This window comes from Penicillium psychrofluorescens (genome assembly GCF_964197705.1).
Source record: "Penicillium psychrofluorescens genome assembly, chromosome: 3".
NCBI classification, from domain to species: Eukaryota; Fungi; Ascomycota; class Eurotiomycetes; order Eurotiales; family Aspergillaceae; genus Penicillium; species Penicillium psychrofluorescens.
In genome coordinates, this window is record NC_133441.1 from 899,766 (window position 1) to 917,895 (window position 18,130).

The 18,130-nt window shown below is 50.3% G+C and overlaps 7 protein-coding genes across 7 annotated transcripts; 4 read left to right on the forward strand and 3 right to left on the reverse strand.

Moving 5' to 3' along the window:
• Positions 1–5,900: 5,900 nt before the first annotated feature.
• Positions 5,901–6,844, reverse strand: PFLUO_LOCUS4468 (uncharacterized protein; the record flags this gene model as incomplete). The annotated part of the gene is made up of 2 exons (XM_073781821.1): positions 5,901–6,747; positions 6,810–6,844. 2 exons carry the CDS (start codon positions 6,842–6,844, stop codon positions 5,901–5,903), a joined length of 882 nt encoding a protein of 293 aa, XP_073638538.1.
• A 740-nt stretch (positions 6,845–7,584) lies between these two features.
• On the reverse strand, positions 7,585–8,180 carry PFLUO_LOCUS4469 (uncharacterized protein; the record flags this gene model as incomplete). Its single annotated transcript, XM_073781823.1, has 2 exons — positions 7,585–8,063; positions 8,117–8,180. The coding sequence occupies 2 exons, from the start codon at positions 8,178–8,180 to the stop codon at positions 7,585–7,587; spliced, it is 543 nt and encodes a 180-aa protein (XP_073638539.1).
• A 567-nt stretch (positions 8,181–8,747) lies between these two features.
• On the forward strand, positions 8,748–9,464 carry PFLUO_LOCUS4470 (uncharacterized protein; the record flags this gene model as incomplete). Its single annotated transcript, XM_073781824.1, has 2 exons — positions 8,748–8,865; positions 8,938–9,464. The coding sequence occupies 2 exons, from the start codon at positions 8,748–8,750 to the stop codon at positions 9,462–9,464; spliced, it is 645 nt and encodes a 214-aa protein (XP_073638540.1).
• A 767-nt stretch (positions 9,465–10,231) lies between these two features.
• PFLUO_LOCUS4471 (uncharacterized protein) lies at positions 10,232–12,346 on the reverse strand (the record flags this gene model as incomplete). The annotated part of the gene is made up of 1 exon (XM_073781825.1): positions 10,232–12,346. The coding sequence occupies one exon, from the start codon at positions 12,344–12,346 to the stop codon at positions 10,232–10,234; it is 2,115 nt and encodes a 704-aa protein (XP_073638541.1).
• An 827-nt stretch (positions 12,347–13,173) lies between these two features.
• Positions 13,174–14,693, forward strand: PFLUO_LOCUS4472 (uncharacterized protein; the record flags this gene model as incomplete). Its single annotated transcript, XM_073781826.1, has 2 exons — positions 13,174–13,987; positions 14,062–14,693. The coding sequence occupies 2 exons, from the start codon at positions 13,174–13,176 to the stop codon at positions 14,691–14,693; spliced, it is 1,446 nt and encodes a 481-aa protein (XP_073638542.1).
• Positions 14,694–15,535: 842 nt separating this feature from the next.
• PFLUO_LOCUS4473 (uncharacterized protein) lies at positions 15,536–16,139 on the forward strand (the record flags this gene model as incomplete). Its single annotated transcript, XM_073781827.1, has 3 exons — positions 15,536–15,647; positions 15,754–15,854; positions 15,942–16,139. The coding sequence occupies 3 exons, from the start codon at positions 15,536–15,538 to the stop codon at positions 16,137–16,139; spliced, it is 411 nt and encodes a 136-aa protein (XP_073638543.1).
• Positions 16,140–16,623: 484 nt separating this feature from the next.
• Positions 16,624–18,057, forward strand: PFLUO_LOCUS4474 (uncharacterized protein; the record flags this gene model as incomplete). Its single annotated transcript, XM_073781828.1, has 1 exon — positions 16,624–18,057. The coding sequence occupies one exon, from the start codon at positions 16,624–16,626 to the stop codon at positions 18,055–18,057; it is 1,434 nt and encodes a 477-aa protein (XP_073638544.1).
• Positions 18,058–18,130: the final 73 nt, after the last annotated feature.

Sequence of the window (18,130 nt, forward strand, 5' to 3'; positions counted from 1 at the left end):
AGTGTTGAGGGTCGGAAGCGGCCGCAGTTGTAGTGTCCTCATCGGCATCAAGGGCGTCCGCCAACTTTCCCAAGCTTTTTGTATCCAGTGAAATCCCTTCTATCGTGCGCTTCAGGATTCGTTCCATATATCTTGTGCGCTCCATCAATTCTTGGAACTTGGACCTCTCGGCTTTTTCCCTGATCATCCTTAGATAGGCTCTGCTAGTCATTGCTCATGGTCGATCACCTTGGTATATAAGGACGAAATTCGCGAGACCTCGGCGGGAGACCCCGGAAATCACATATCCGCTGAAAATGAGCACATCTCCTGCAGGGGGGTCCTCCTTCACATTTCTCCTTCAACCGTCGGCACTCATCGCACCTGCAGGCATAGTGTCAGTAAACTGAAACATGCGTCGAAGTTGTTGCTAAAACCCACGCCCGGGCTGCGCGCTTCCTTTGTTCCATGAACACGCTTAGACACTCTCTCAGTAGGAGCAAATTTAAAAAAACGTTCCGACGCTGGACGCAGGTTAAATGTGGGGTAGGCCCCGTGACGAGGATAAGAGATAGGCAGGTCCTTACCAATCGACGCGCCCCAATCTACGAGGTCCTGGGCAGGGGACCAAGGTGGTCGGTCTATTTCAACGATTTTGCTTTTATAATCCTCTGGCGTCTTAGAAAGGAATACGCAGTGAGTCAAGGTGACCTTATTATCTACCTCGCCAATTTTCTTATGGGGCTACCGCATCCCAGAAGATACGCACGAGAGAGGCCTTCCATATTATCTTTTCGATCCCCGATTTAGTACTATCAAATCAAGCCTTTTGTAGTTAGATCGGGCATGTCTAGCTACAACAGGCACTGTTAGGGTTGGGAATCAATAGTGATCCATTAGAAGGGAAGCTCTAGTGGAGTATCGAGCAGCCTGTTTTATGTATGCTACTTTTACTCGTGAGTACGCTCTATATGCATGCTCTAAGACATAATAGTAGGGCAGTTGCATTCGCCTAAATATAAGAGGTAAATATCGTTAGATGAACTGTATTACTAACTTGATTCATTAAGGAGATTTGACAAAAAAAAAGATATGGGACCAACCGGGATCGATCCGGTGACCTTTAGATAAGATGTTTCTCTCAACTGAAGTAGGCTTCAGTCTAACGCTCTGTAATGGTTATAATGTTAGTGTGTGTTTTGAGTACCATGATACCAAGGTATTACTAACCTCCCAACTGAGCTATAGTCCCATTCGATAGGTTATCTTCGGACAATTACTTTAATAATGTAACATCTGATAGCCCTAGTCAACTGTGCGAACCGAATCGTTCTGTGTGTTACCTGTGTGTTAGTTTAGCAAATTTGAAAAAAATTAATTTGTGTGCAGCATGACACTGTGGCCAAGCCCATATGTGCCCAAGTAACATTTTTTTTATTCCATTTTCTAAGGTTGCCTCCCTTCCCTCCTCTGACTCCAAATACAGTCTTGACCAGTTCTACTCTTTTCCTTTTAAGAAATTTTGATCATCACCAGTCAACCCCATCCAACGCTATATTCCAGCCCAGATAATCCCTATCAGCTTCCCTGCCATCCACTGCCTCCCGATTTTCCTAAGAAGAAGGACTCAACAGCACTATCATTGTTGAACACAGACCAGTCTATGAGCTCTCGACAAAGCCCTTTTGCCAAGAAGCGGTGTCGCGAACCCGCCAATATCGACATAAAGCAACTCGAGATTTTGAGGACCTTGTCAGCGAAATGGATGAGATCCCCCTCAAAGCCGCGTCGGGCCTCGTGTCTAAGCTCAACCAAGTAAGAACCCTACCGACGAGCAGATCTAGAAAGTGCTTCAGCATCTCTTCGGCAGTCTCTGTAGTAGTCGCAAAGCAACGCGCATTGGCTTCTTAATCGCATTGACTGAGATCCTGATGCAGATCTTTTCGTCGACCAGAGACGCCGCGCAAATTGGTCTGTCGGATGTGCTGAAATTCTAGGAGGCACAGTCAAACTTTTAGCGAATCCTCGTTGTGTCTGAGACTAAGAGGTATGATTGAAGTCAAGGCGAAAAATAAATATTCAAAGGAGCTAGGCCATGGCATCAGAATGCGAATTGACGTGTCTTTATTTGATACGAGCAAGGATCCAAACAATAAAAGCCAACAAGATATCAATTTTCATCGGAAAATATCCAGAATTGACTCTAAACCTTCAAGCCTAGCATTTAGTCTTCCAAAATCTCAAGTTCTGAGACGGACGACTCAGCGGACTCAGCCATTTGTTTTGCTTCTCGCCGCATTTCCGCTTCGAACTTTGTCGCCCTCACCCAAGGGATGTCATCATCTCGACCTAGATATAAATATTTGCTTTTTAGCAGTTGTTAACTATTTTATTAGGTTATACCCAACAACACAACCAATCTAAATTACTGAATTGAGCTGGTACAAAATCCTGACCCAAATCCGACCCATTGACCACACTAAATATATAGGAAGCCCTCAAGCGCCTACGGTTGAATGTAATAAGAAACACAGGATCTAACATCGAACTACATTAACATGTACTTGTGATGTGACGTATCCCAGACAAACTCTTTTAGATCAAAAGAAGCAAGAAAACTGCTTACTTCGCAGTCCTAATCGTCTTGCAAGCTTCCCGCGCAAGGGCCTGGTCCGCCAACAGTCCCGTCATCTTCACTGTCGGGGAAAATGATATATTGGCCAAAGCCAGTGGGACATTGCGCGTCGGAGTTTGGTCCAGCGGAATCAACAGCATTGAAGCACAAATTAGGCGGAAAGAAAAACCAGAGACCGCAGCCGTCGGTCTCAAAACAGTTCGTGCAGCATTGCAGTGATTCTGAGTAGGAATATTGATTGAGTTGACCGCCGGCTGAGACTCCTCCTCCGCTAACGTTCTGCTGACTGGGACAGACGGAGACAGTAGCGGTGGCCGTACTTGTGGCGGTTGGCGTCGCTGTAATGGTCGTAGTGGAAGTTATAGTTTCAGTAACGGGCACACTCTCTGTATTAGTGTCCGTGACGATATCGGTAGCAGTTGCAGCAGGCGTGAAGGCTGTATCTACTGCAGTGGCAGTCTTCGTGACAGTCCGAGTTGATACTGTCGTGCTCCGGGTATAAATAGTGAATGTCCGGGTAGCAAGGGCCGACAAACACGCTCGAGAGAGTATATTGTCTGGTGCTCCGTGCAGTGGTGCGGGGACAGGGTGTCTTCCATGCTCGTCAAGTCCAAGCTGCACATCTCGCTTGGCCTCTAAACCGGTAGGATTAGGGAAAATTGCCGTAGTTATTGTGTTAGGGGTGATTGTAACAGTGCTATGCCTCATGTTAATTTCATTCCTCACATATGATAGTGTGAAAAGCGGCAGTGAGCGTGTGTAGAGAGAAGGCTAAAATTCAAGGGACTCTACTTACGTTGTCGACGAGACCGTGGCAGTATCGAAAACTATCGTTTATTAGAAATTTGTTTTTATTCTGAAGGGCCTGTCATAAATACCTGTAGCCGTCGCAGCAGTATATGTGACTACCACTGTGACAGTGGTTGTATCTGTGACATCTACCGTGCCACTAGCGGAAGTATGTGTTACTGTGTCGGTAACTTGTACATCAGCGGTAATCGTCTTGGTCTTAGTTCCGATAATTTTTGTCGTGGTATGGGGAAACTCCGGCTCATGAATGTACCAAGCGCAAAAAGGATAGAGATGGGACTCTCGGATCAAGTCCACAAGCACAGGAACTTCATGCAGGTTGGGCGGCGGATTTGGATGCTTTCTGCACTTTGCATCCAGGGATAGACCGGTAGCTGTAGAGAGCAAGCCTGAGAGACCAATAACGAGAAACTTAGTATATAGCATAGTGAAACTGGAATGAGGTATGAACGGTAGGGGAACAGAGAAGAGAAGGGAGGAGAGGGAGGAAGGGCTTTTCAGAAAGTATATAAGATCCCTAAGGCCTCCTTTTCACCTGAAAGAAGGTGTTTCTAGCCGTATCTTCCGCTAAGGGATTCAATCATACTCTTGCCTATTGATATATCGCATGATGTGGCGCATTACTGGGCGAGTCCAGAGACCATCCAGGTCCATGTCTTGCTGTTCGGGACGACATTCCCCCTAAAAGACCGCTAGCTAGCTTCGTTCCCGAAATCCAGGTCAGCTCTCGGATTTTGCCGCATCGCATAATTTAGCCAGTCTCGGATGAGTTAGTCATGAACACTTCTTGCTGCAGCCAGATTCAAAGTAGTTGGGTTGGCAACGAAGATATTTCTTGGGCTGATTACATTTCCATACGTTCAAAAATCGCTATAACGAATTCTCGCTATAACGAATGCAAAATCTTATCCCATTCAAATTACCGTATAGAATTTGTTAATACCTCGCTATAACGAACTATTAAGGCTTCACAGTTTAGATGCGTTATGGCGATGTTTGAATGGTTCTTCCCTTCCACTCCTGGCGGTGGACATTATTTTGTTCTGTCCTTCGATAATACTTGCTCTCTTTGGCGCGGCGCTAGCATCGGGTACAATCTCCCTGGTAAAAATATGTACCGTTTACCCGACCGCATGACTGTGTACAGGCAGACTGCAGAACCCCTGGTTACCGGTCTCTCCTCCCCAATAAAATTAATTTTTAGAATAATTCTGTGTTTGAGGATGTAATGGTCATCCTCTCGGGTCCAAGACAGTTAATCTTTGTATATATCTGAAGATGGTGGTTGGATATCCTCAGTCAGTCGCAGGTGCGGTGCCTGAGGTCGAACTTTACAAAAGTGAAATGGCACTGCCGAATTTCCGGGCATGTTCCCACATCGGGACCAGTTTAGAGTAGACTTTTGCCCACATATTCTTGTCGGGCGCGTGTTTTACGATTTCCAAGGCTGGCTCGTCTGGCGTCCAGCTTTTTAAAGTTAGTTCATAAGAAGGGGTGAGGCGTTCTCCAGAAGTCCCCTTCACGTACCAAAGGAGCCGACGTGTCTTTCCGGCTTGTCTAGCCTTTCCAGCCCCGAGTCAGCCACGCCACCCTCCGGGGCCATGAGGAAATCTGCCGAGCAACTGGCCAACCAACAAGGGAGGAATGGATGAGCTTTTTTCCCAAGGCGATGCACAGATGAAAAATTTGGGCACTCATTTGGATCGAAAAAGTGATGTGAATCCTAAGACGGAACAAAAAAGATATGGGACCAACCGGGATCGATCCGGTGACCTTTAGATAAGATGTTCTCTCAACTGAAGTAGGCTTCAGTCTAACGCTCTGTATTGATACCAAAGTTAGTTTGCGTTTTAAGGACCTTGATGTCAGGTATTACTAACCTCCCAACTGAGCTATAGTCCCATTTGATGGGTTTGGGGGCAAAAAAGGAAATCATAGATTAGGTTGAATATATTCTAATAGTGCAATGCTACAAAAATTTAATATTGGACCTGGGGGCGGTAAATTGCGTTTCTTCCCACAAATATTGAATATTGTGAAAAACCATCATATATGAGAATTAAAAAATTTACATTCATTCTATCTAGAAATAAATTTAATTTAGGAGATTTGACAAAAAAGAGTATGGGACCAACCGGGATCGATCCGGTGACCTTTAGATAAGATGTTTCTCTCAACTGAAGTAGGCTTCAGTCTAACGCTCTGTAGTGATACCAAAGTTAGTTTGCGTTTTAAGGACCTTAATGCCAGATACTACTAACCTCCCAACTGAGCTATAGTCCCATTTAATGATATTTTGATCAACCAGGGTTAGTATAATGAACGATGTAGAGGATATATTCCGATAACCTAGCTTGTATGTGCCACAGAAAAATAGTTACTGTAAGCCTGAGAGTTACTGTAAAAAAGAGACATTAGAATTTGGAAGACTCCATGAGCATCATGCGAGAAATCCTAGAAATTATGGGAACAAGTTTCATTTTTCTAATGCAGGGCGTTCAAATTTCGCAATCGTGAGTCCTGTCAGCAGTCCTGTCAGCAGAACCAATTCTCGAAGATTAGCAGTCTCAATGTCATTCGCCTCCTTCAACCCATTGACAAAGACAAGGCCTTGTCGATTCATAATAGCAATGACGGGAGCTACAAGCTCAGAAGAGTCCCAGTGCCGTTTCCTGTGACAGTCCGGGTTGATTCGGCAGAGACGCGTGTCCTGGTCCATAGTGAACGGCACATCCGCCGGGGCTTCTCCATATCTCGACTTCCAGTCGCTAAAACACTCCCATAGGAGCGTCTTACGGCACACCTTTGGGAAATCTCGATCGTGCATGCGCTCTTGCACGCGCTGGAACTGGTAATATGACTGGTTGATTTCGTCAAATCGCCAGCGTTCGCTGTTGGCCAGGGTTATCCACCCTCGATATCGGATGCAACACTTGCAACTTAGGAACCCGGGGTAGTCAACGTCAATACCACCGACGACGTTCTCTGTTTCGAATGGAATTGACCCAGTATCTCTGGCCTTTAGGGATGCTGTATCGTCTTCGTAGCTAGTCACAATAAGGTCGTTGCAGCTCAGCTTATACGACTTCGAGTTTGGCTGTGGTAGCGAGATTCCAAAGTATGCGGGACTCCAAATGTTATATATCGGGAACATAGTGCCTTCCTTCCAGGAGGAACCTTGGTTTATTTGGAAGCACAGCTTGGGCTCGGTCGAGAATAGGCACCAGTTGCCTGTGTTGATAGCCCAGGGTTCAGCGCGACTAATTCGGAACACATCCGTGCAAATGGGTTTTGATGACTCTGGGGAAGCTTCATGATCAGCACTAGAGGCGTGGAATATTAGATATAATGCCTAGAACTTTCTGGAGATCAGAGAAAGTCTTACTCAAAGGCGACCTTATCATCCGGAGGACTACCCATCATGAGTGAGTGGTCGGATTAAAAACACGAATTGAGTAGTTGGGCCGTAACCAGACGAAGACACGTATGTACATTCAATAGAAGTAAACATGAGAGAAAGGGCAAGTTACTAGCACAACCTAGCTTTAATAACATCAGTAAATGAGGGGTGACCTGTTGCTCAAGGCTCCTGCCCGTGAGGGGGCTATTTTTGGCCACGCCGTCAAGCCTCATGCGATCATGTGGCCGGCCAATCGGTGTGTAAAATTTCATGAGGCAGCAATTTCAAATAAGCGAGGCGGTTGGACCCTCGCGTTGTCGCTACGCCGGGAACCCAATCGTATTTCCACTATGTGGGTCTGATTTGGACTGTCACTGACATTTATTATTGATTTGGATTTATCTGAATTGTAGTAGGGGTAATAATCGAAGTACCCGCATTGTAACGTACCAATACCTGCCCTTCAGCTAGAGACTATTGCACGCTCTCGGCTGCCCAGGTGGGAGAAATTCTACAGCATAGGAAGAATCTTCATTCGGGACCTCAAGCAGCGGATTATGTACCAGTTGAGGACTTTGGTTTTAAGGAGATATTGGTATTGAAGGAAGAGAAGTGTAGAAAATTGAAGCTGCTTTTGCAATTAATTCGTATAAAATTCTAAATAGATAAGAAGAGTGTAGAAAAGTAACGCTTGTTTTGCACTTCGAAGACAGGTAGTAAAGAATATTCACCCGTGGCCCGTTCGCCTGGGCTCACACGCTCAACCAAAAATCTTCTGCGACATAACCTTCATAAACGACTGCAAGGTGTATCTTTCATGCACAGGCGGCTGTCCATTCAACCGCGCCTGAACATTGTCCCAGACCTGATTAAGATCCGGGCGGTCCTTAGCGCCACCAAGATTCATCAACCCAGGCACAATGGCCCAATCGAACAGCACTGTCCCATCATTCTTCATTACTAGAACGGCCGGCTGTGCCATGCCGTGTTCGTATCCTGACTTCGACGAGATAGCAACATCGAGATTTCCCCGTTGTTTCAGCTCCGCTGCGATCTTGTTCCTCGGATCCGCGATTACTTCGCCAGTGTAGCCTGAAGCTTTGACCATCTCTGGAAGGTGTTGCTCGGGCTCTGCGGTAATAGCGAGGACTTTGCCCCCCGCGACACTGATTGGAAGGGAAATTGATTGCAGGGTTTTCAAATAAGAGATACAGAAAGGACACCAGTGGCCGCGGTAGACTGAGAAATAACGTTAGCATGAGCCCCTACTGGAGAGGACAACCAACACGTACAAACGACGAACAGGAACTTATTTTCCTTGAAATATGCGTCATATCGTGAAAGAGGGTCTGACATGTTGTTTGGCATTGTCGGACGTTTGGGTAGGAGGCGGAATTAAGCGCGGGCAAGCGTCGTCTTAGCACAAACTTCGCGTTTCTTGATTAGATGTCTAGCCACTGGAGATCTTCACACTGCTAAGGCACGCGGATACCTCTGACAGATCAATCGAAGGCCTAGTTGACGGAACACAAGGTTAACGGAATCCGGCAAAGACTATCTTGCCGTGCAAATGAGATTCAATAACATTGGTCAGAAGCTCATATTACGAGCCGGCATTGCACATCCCTTTATATAGCGACGAAAAAGCTCGGACGAGTTAGACCTAGCTCGGATTAATTCGGTCGAATCTGTCATCGATCGAAGTCCTTGCGCCCCATGATCGTTGACGGCTCAGTCGGACCCAGTCGGACGAACTCGCACGAACTCGGATGGACTCGTATGGACTGTTTACAAGTCCACTGGTCCTGTCAGAATATAAAACGTGGGGGTACTCGGGCATTCGAACTCTTCCATTAGCGAACCCAGTTTTCCAATCTTGACACTTTACATATCACTCGAGTGTACCCTCAAACCTCAGCCAAAATGAGCCTCAATACCGAACTCGCCGCAATGCGCGACAAATTCTACACCAACGCGCCACAGTCTATCACTGATCCCATCAAGGAATCACTTGAGAGCCTGAAGGCCGCGTATAATCCAGGTTTGTATCACCTCCTCGTTCCGCTCTAGGTATTTGTGTAGGAGGAAGTTTTGACGTGAATATTTGGCCTAGGAACCGCCATCCAAGTTGGTGCTGCCCTCCCGGACTTCACCTTGACGGACGCCCTTGGCAGGGCTGTTTCCAGCAAGTCTCTCCTCGCCAATGGCCCCATCCTCATCACCTTCTACCGTGGCGAGTGGTGCCCCTTCTGCAACATGCAGCTCGCATCTTTCCAGAAGCACCTGGCTGAATTCGAAGCCAAAGGCGTTTCCCTCGTGGCCGTTACGCCCGAGCTACCCAACGAGACACTATCCACGACAGAGAAGCAAGGCCTTAAGTTCACTGTGCTCTCTGATGTAGGCAATCAGTACGCACGGAAGCTAGGTATTGTGTGGAAGATGCCTGAAACCTTGAGGCCGGTCTTTAAGACTCTGCGACACGATCTTGTTAAGACCAATGGCGATGATTCTTTCGAGTTGCCTATACCAGCGTCGTTATTGGTGGATGGAAAAGGTGTGGTGCGAAAGACTTTTGTGGATCCGGATTATACCAAGAGACTTGAACCTGAGACAGCTCTGGGGTGGATAGATACTCTGTAAACCAAGGTAGCTATCCTCCACCGTGAAAAAAGTGTTTGTTCTGCAGCTAGTGCCTTTAAATAATATCTTCACACGGCGACACAAATGATACAAACGAATGGTTTCTAGTGAGCTGCCCCTGTGTCAAGTAATCTTTTTTTTCTCGTCATACGCAGGTTTCGGCGAGCTGTAGATAGCCAAATATTATTTCTATACATACACCCTCTGCCGCAAGTCAGATCTGGAATTAAACACTTGATTCATGGTAATCTTCAACTTATCCTATACAGACCATAGAGTTTTTCCCATAGAGTTGACAAGACTGCGGATGGTTTATCCCGGATCTTAGCCGGTGGATCGAGGCTCCAAAGAATGACAGCGCATGCGTTTTCTTTTCTAAGTTCTTAACATAGACCTACTCCTTTGCCCCTGCTAGCACCAAATCAGTGCGCCCCCTTGTTACGTTGCGAAATTGCTGAAGCAAGCTACGCATTTCTCCCACTGCCGAGACCAGAGCCCTCCTCGTCCCTCCCTTCCACGCACACCGACACCTCTAGGTATCTGTTTCCGCCTCGATATCTCTTTGCACCCAAAGCATACTTTGGATTTGCCACTTCGGGTTCTCCCTGTGAGTAGGTGTTATCTTCACCCTATGAGGGGACAGTTGTGTGACGGCCATTCCAGGGTTCTCTTTTTGTTGTGTTTTGCTTTTTGCCACTTCAGTCAGTCGCAATATGCCAATGCCGCCGGCTCTGTTAGCGACGTGCAACATCTTCCTCGAACCTAGGCTAGCTGTCCAGCGGGTAAAAGGGGCCGCAGTCAAACGTTTGGGCCCAGTCGATTTCCGGGCAAAACAGTGCCGGGTCCGCCCAGTTGGAGCAGAGCTCCATCTCAGAATCGAGCTTGGAGGGGTACTCGTGCGTGAAGAAGTTGGTGCTAAACTCGACGGTGTTGAAGTACGTGTCTGTGAGCGTAGATAGCGAGTCGACGGGCAGCACTGGACTAAGACCGAGACGAGAGCTGGTGAGGCTGTTGTCGCTACCGTTCTTGTTGCCTGCCGAGACTTTCTTCTTGTTGATGCGGATCCTCCCAAAGTAAGGGATGGCTACGGCGTAGTCCTCGTCGGCAACGTACGCGCCGTGACGTGCCGCATCGATCAGATCGAGGATTCGGACGGCCTGTGCGGCGACGGCACAGTCCATGATGGCGACGGTACGCCGCAGGCAGAGAGACACATCTCGTACGAGCGTCCAGTCCTGCTCTTTGGCGAGTGTTGTAGCCCTCGCAGGGGATATCAAGTGCCCTACGATGAGGACCATCGCCCCGCTAAAGCCCTGAAAATCCATTAGCTCGCATAGGGCCGCGCCGGTGCCGGGCCACGTCCTAAATTCGGTGTATGCCGTCGCCGCGCCGCGGGCGGCCTCCATGGCGCGATCCCAGCTGTGCAGGAACTTGGTTTCGCCCGCCGACTTGAGCATGTACGGGATGTGCACGAGCTTGAGCATCGTGAAGAAGATGAGCTTGCTGGCTTGCTGGTTCCAGCAGTCGGAGAGCGACATGTCCGGCGCTAGAGGCAGCCAGTGCTCGTCTGGGAAGAGGCGGTATGCCTCTTCCATGTCCTGGTCGATCTCGACGGTCGTCGCATAGCTAGCTGCAGCGTCGGGCGCCTGGTCGCGGTCGATGGCCTTCCCGCAGCTACGTGCCAGCGACCACATGATGCGGCTCATCAACGGGGCGGAAGACGAGTTAGACGAGGTTCCCGGGTGGTTTGCTGAGACGGACGTCGGCAGCCCAAGCATCAAGGCCATGAAGCGCTCCGTCTGCCATGCCGTGGACCACGCATGCGCCGCGCGTATGTCCAGCGCGTCCACCTTGCGGGGGAGGCCTAAGCTCACGGCCGTGGTGATGGCTTGTCGACACCAGTACCACGCGGTTTGTGACCGCCCAATATTGATGGACAGCTTGTACAGCATGAGCATGCTCTCGATGCCATCGATAGTCCCGCCGCGCTCCCTGTCCAGCTCCAGCAGCGACTTTGCTATTCTTATGTATGCGTCGACCAGGTCGTACTGCGGGTATGCAAGGCTCACAATGGACAAGATGCTTCTAGACGTCTGCTGCACGCAAAGCGCTATCCACAGAGCCGATCTTGCTATTAGTCCTGGCTCTACGGAGCCGGCGATCACTGTGAAGATGAGCTGTCGTGCCAGCTGTCTCATTCCGGGCCCCAGGATGTCGGTTGCACCGGGCTCTCCATAGTAGTATGGCGGCCATATGGGCCAGTACTTCTCTGTGTCTTCTAGTATGGTGTCAAGGTCGTGCGTCGACGGAAGTAGCGAGGCGAGACGATCTCGGTGTTGACGCACCTCAGATCCAGCTGAGACGGGCAACGGCGGTGGTGCCGTAGATACGGGCGCACTCTCTGTATCCAGTAGAGAGGCGCCCTTGAATAGGAGCATCAATGGCGAGTCTTCGACGGCCGGCTCCGTTGACGACAGCTCGACTCCGCCACGTTTTGTTGCTGGCACTGGCCACCCGCCCACGGTAGATGGCGTCGTCGCCGGTGAGTGCGCCAGTGTCGTGGTGGAAGACAGGTTGCCTCCAGCATCTCGTTCACGCACGACAGACGCATCGTCTCCAGCAAAGTCGGAGCGGGGCGACAGCGTCGCATTCGGAGGAAGCTTGCGGAAAATGGCCTCGAGGTCCCGCAAGCGCCGCTTCAGAGTGTCAACCTCGTCGCTGAGCGCTTCGTGGTCTCCAGCCTGCTGAGCGACGCAGTCGGCCTCATGAGCCAGACATGCCTCGCAGGCGCTTTGGTCCGGCCGGAAGATGCAGCGGACTTTTCTTCGGCGGCACTCTGCGCAGCTTTTGGTGCCGAGCCTCATGCGCTTTGAGGGCGTCATAGTGTTTGTTTAGACAAGGGAAGGAGCGGTTTGTTCGAAATCGCTGGAGTTCCGGGCGATTCGGCCGAATTCGGACGAAAGCTGAGGGGGCTGCATCGCCATCAGCAATGTCAGCCATCGCCATCCAAGGCATCATCACCAATTATTCTAATGATGAAAGAAAGAAAATCATGTTAAGTAGATTCCTAGAACTGCACTAAATAGCTATTTAACTCACGTATGATGTGCTCTATATTTTCAGCGATATCTTATTCTTACGGCATTTGACTACAATGTCCATTGTCACGGAACCAAATGGCTCGCTTTCTATTTCCTTCAGTCCTCACGGGCTTTCCGCACCGCGTAGTTGCTTGAGGAACTGGGTGTTGACCAAGGCAGAGTTAACGCGCTCGAAAACACGCGCTGGGGACGTGCACGGGTGACTTCCTCCATGAATGATCCACGCTAGGCAGTTCTCCGAATGCCGGCTTCTGGTTTGACGGCAGAGAATGCGCGGGAGTGTACACGACAGTCACTATTCCAACAGCCCCACCTCAGGCCTCGTGTGATGGAGGGTCGCCAGGGTATGGAGGGAATCTTTCTCTTTGGTTGGACGCCAGGGCGCGTAGCGTGGGAGCCTGCATGAGAAAGAGCCTCACTCGGGCTGAGATGAGAGAATACGAATCATGGAAACGTGGGCGAATAGGAGCGCGGAGGAATCAAGTGGCCTGGCTTTCTTAAGAGACCATCAAGTACAAATCTATGTGGCCAAGTCCAAGACTCCTATGACAACCCGTTCGACAAGCGATTTCATCTATACTCCATACACTTTGTGCATAACAGAAAAAATGGCCCAAGATACACAGCCCAAGGTTTGTCTGGATGTGGCAGTCGACCACCGGATCATACGCCTTTTCAAGCCTGTTCCTAATGGCCTGACAGAGCGTTCCGCTCATGTCTCCTGTATCAGGGCACGAGGGTTATCACTAAAGCGACCGCCCAGCGAGATTGCAGTTACTGCGCAGCTGGCAGGCCCAGCGTTGAAGGGCGGCATAGCTATTGCCCTGCAGCAGCCCCGGGACAATCACCCATTCGAGGATGGTCTCGATGCCGTGATTGAGGATTGCGAAACTCTTTGGGCTCTTGAAGACATATTCGATGTTGTCTCCTGTGGGTCTCTCGATATTCGGACCGACATCGCCGTCGTCGACCTGTTGCCCTACGTGTCTGAAGACATAGAAAACATTGACGAGACGACATTGAAGGAGTCATTCCGTGCGTCGACGCAAATTATTTGTGATAAAAAGCCCTATGTCTTACTCTGCGCGGGTAGGGCATGGCAGCTGCCGAAATTCGATAGCCGGAAGGGGCCTGCCTTCTTGTTTGAAAGCATCGGTGTTGGAAAAAAGTTTGGTAACACTTCCAGCTTGCCCTTCGAAGTGGAGATCTATCGTGGGAAGAGGGGATCTGTCGGCATCCGTACGGTAAATGGCTTCCACCCGAGCTATACGATGAATCGCCACCCGCATGTCAGTCTTTTGAGGCAGCTTCAGGTCTTGATAGGCGCTGAAACTTGTGGGATATTGAGAGAAGACTGGGAAGAAGAAGAGTGGATGGGTGAATTGAGGCGCCGTTGCCAGGATATCTCCAGAGAACTCTCTGGTAAGGAAAAGCTTGTATTCCGAAGAGTTCTTTATATTTGTCGCAACTCCCAAACTAACTTTATTCTCAACAAGGGTCACCGTCCCAATCTCCTCAATCACAGAGCCCAGGCCAAAGCTCAAGCAGTTGCGACTATCCTAAGTTTTTGCCAGACTACCAAGAGCTCTACTCTGCTACACTGGATGACCTACGCGAATGTATCAACCCTCTCATTGCGGATCCAGCACTGGCCAAGAAATCATCCGTAGAGCTCTACGAAGACCTGCTCAACAGCGATCTGAGCGAGATGTGTAACGATGCGACCCTCATCTTGCGCCAAATGCTTCGTCTCCAGGACGAAGGCTGGCCCGAATCTGTAGCCTGGAAGAATGACGCCGCCCTAAAGGAAGCTGCAAGTGATACGATTGGGTTCATCGAGCATCTGCGCAAAGCATCTAAGCCTGGCAAAGACACACAGTTTGCGGAGATCGTCCGGCAAGGAGCAAGCTGTCTCCGCGACAGCGTAACGGTTGGGAGTGGCAGGCGATATGAGAAAAAGCTGGACTTGGAAACAGCTGGCGACGCATTTCTCAACATCGCTATGAAGATCGAGACGCTGCTCATGGATCTTCTACTAGAAAAAGAGAAGGCACTCCATGCTTTGGGGCAGGAAGACATATTGTCGAGTGAGATGGCAAGCATGACCTTGGCACCGGCGGTCAAGTGAGTTGCGCTGCCTTTGTCTCGCGTGAGCCGTGTCAGATACAGCTTCATGTTAGGGATTAGATCTCGTTCATACATAGAGTGGGTGGGTTAGTTAGGGCTACCCATAATAGTATGACGCTTCCCCCGCATCCCCTATGCTCCTCTGCTCATTTTCATTTTCTGCTACAAGGATAGGTACGATCCCATATGTTTTGCTATAGGATCAAAAAAAAAAGTCCTACGATCCTCCAGGATATATCAATGATTTGAATTGCGTGAAAATACTCCGTGAGTGATGGTAATTTACTAAGCGGAGTCGTCTCGGTCGGCGATGACACCTGGTGACGTCGACGGGGCGAGCTGCTAGAACTTAATAGTAGGTGCGGGGGGATGGTTCGATTTTCGGGTCGAGGAGCTAGGCGAGGCTTTCATTGCTCGGCCTAGCTTTTGGAATTGGGGGGGTTGGGGGGTGGCTTAAGTATTTGGGTAGAGAACAGTGCGAGTTGCCCTCGATAGCTCCATCTATACTCAGAGTTGGTGTGATGATATGGAAGGAATGCGGAGTAAATGAACATAGCTACAGCCTAGTACCCAGGCTCTCTGTCGTTCTCTCTAAGCTCATACTGTTGCGAACATGAAAGCAGGAAACCACAGGAAAGAAGAAAAGCCCGACCGAGCCACATGCAACCCCAGCGAAGACGTCATCGCCCGCACGCGGGAATAAAAGCAGGGATCCATCCGACCTGCTGCCTCGCCTCAGCTCTGCAATCCTCTCACATCGCCCATACCGATCTTCTCTGACTCTGCGAGACAGACACTTTTGAATCCACAATCGATTGACCGCTCCTCACTCAATCACACACCATGTCGAAAAACCGAACGGGTCTCTACATGGGTCTTGCGGTGGCGGGCGCAGGCGGGTACTATCTGTACCGCTCCGGAGGAAATGTCGAGGGTGCGAAGAAGGAAATGAAGAGTAAGTTTTCGTCTTCTTTACCCTTTCCCCCCTACTCCCAAGGAAGTTGATTGCTACATACATACGACTGTGTAGACTGGAGCATGCCTATACTAACGCTACCCAGTCGACGTGAACAAAGCGCGCGACAAGGTCCCCAGCAGCGACAGCGTCGAGAAAACAGGCAAGGATATCGGCAAGTCGACCGGTGCTGCTGTGGATGATGCTGTACGTTCCCCCATCCCATTCTCTCCTTCCTGGCATAGGACAGCAGATGGGAGCGGAACTACTAGAGCAAGATACTGACCGGCCTAGATCAACAAAACTCGCACCACGCTGGACGAACGCATCCCCGAGAAGACGCAGGAGGGCATCAACAAGGCTGAAGAGCTCCGCAGGGATGCGCGCCAGAAGTTCCATGATGGCGTGGACAAGATGGATCGCACGGTGGAGCAGAAGGCAGCGGAAACGAAGGGGACGGTGTCCGGATGGTTTAGCTCGGGAAATAAATAGATTATTGTCATCATGTCCTGAGTGTGTTTAGTTAGGTCTCGACTCGATCGAATCCATTTGTCTGGTATGGAGTGAGCGGTGTTTAATTGGTGTGCTTGAGGTCGAGTAGGACATTCCGATGCTCGGGGGGGTCACCATAGTGACCAGAATGCTGAGGATTGTTCGGTATATACGGGGGAGAACATCTTTTAATTATTTCTCTCCGACTCAGTGTGCCATTTATTCTGTTCTCTTGTCATGATTGAAAATAAACCACTTAGTCACTAATCATTGTTGGACCGCTTTAACCCATTCGGGCGCACGCGACACGACACGACGGACGCGCCTCTTCTCCTGGTCGCGTCTCACTCTTCTCATCCTTCTTTCCCCGTCTACTTTTCACCCACATCATATTCCCGGTATCTCTTACCCTGTGTGATTATCTTCTCCCATTCCTCCTTCCTCATCCTTTCTGTTCAATTAAAATAAAAAAAGTGCAGTCGCGATGCCGCGCACCGCCAGACAGAGCTGCCTCGCCCAGCAGCAGCCCGCCATCCAGGCCTTCACCAGAGCCACCAAAGCCGGCGTGTCGCAGCTGCCAACCACGAAAAAGCCCGCCTCCTTCGTCTCCCCGTCCGTCTCGCCTTCCAAAAAACGGAAACTCCAGGAATTGGAGAACGTGGAAAGCGCCAGCCCGCAACAGATTGCCGAGGAAAATCTGACGCCCTCCAAAACCCTCAAGCTTAATCAATTGTCCGTCTCCTCCCCACGCAGTGGACATTATGCGTCACCGAAACGAACCCCGAGTCGACGCGCTCGCACATCCAATGCCAATGTCCAAGAAACCACCCCGTCGAAACAACGGACCCTGAACTTCGAGAAAATCAAGGAGGAGCCCGTCATTATCCCGCGACCGGCGTGTTTTACCGAGATTCTGGATCTACACTCGTGCTTTGTCCAGGCTCTGTCGCTCCACGCAGCCCACAATGGCCCCAAGAACCCAGCGGATCTCAGACAGTTTCTTCCCAGTGTCACTCGCATCTGGAGGAAGCGCAAGGTGCAGCAGAAGGATCTGCAGCGGCTGGTCTGGATCTGGGACCAGAGCACCAAATCAAGTCACGTCTCGTACCGCCTGGCAAACTACGGCCTGGGCAAGATCTGTCTCGAGCGGGAGGTGCAGGCGGAGGAACAGCCCTCCGCGCTGCAGGAGTCGTTCGAGCAGACCCTGGATCTACTCTGGGAGAAGGCACAGGAGGCATTCGATGGGGCCACTGACGAAGACCGGGCGTCGCTATTCATTGAGACGCTGTCTCTGTCCCCCGTGCACGAGTCGCTCATCCCATTTGCCTCCTTCCACAAGGGCCAGCAGCGGTTGCAGGACCTGAAGGGTGGCATCATTCGCATGAAGACCGAGAAACTGCGCGCCGAGTCCGAGCAGTCCCCATCCAAGACACTGGCCGCCACGACAAACCGCCGACAAGGCCTCCTGGATCGCATCAAGAACAAACAGCTACACCAGTCGACGCTGCCCCCGCCCCCCACCAAACGCGAGGTCATCCGCCGCGCCGCAGCCGACCGCGTCGAGGAGGTCGCCGGCATCTTGGCCCTGCTGCGTCCGGCGGGTTACGTGGGCACGGGGATCAAAGCCATGCTGGCAACGCAGCGAAAGCCGTTCACGCTTGAGATGATCGTGCAGCATGTGCGGGACTCGATCCGCAGCCCGATTGCCTCGGAGGAGGTGGTGATGTGTATTGAGATCCTGGCCGAGGCCGGTGTGGCGGGTCAGTGGATTAGCATCGTGCCCATCAACGAGATGCGCTCGGTGGTGTTGAAGTCGTGCAGTGATGTCTCTGCTAAGGATATCGGGGTGAAGGTAGCCAAGCTCAAGGCCGAGTGGGATGCGCCGTGTGGGCAGAGTGCTCTGCTCGCACCTGTTTGATATGTTTCTTCTTTTTTTGCATTGTCCGTCTTGCATCAGCGTTGTTGTGATACCCTCCTGTACACCACCACCA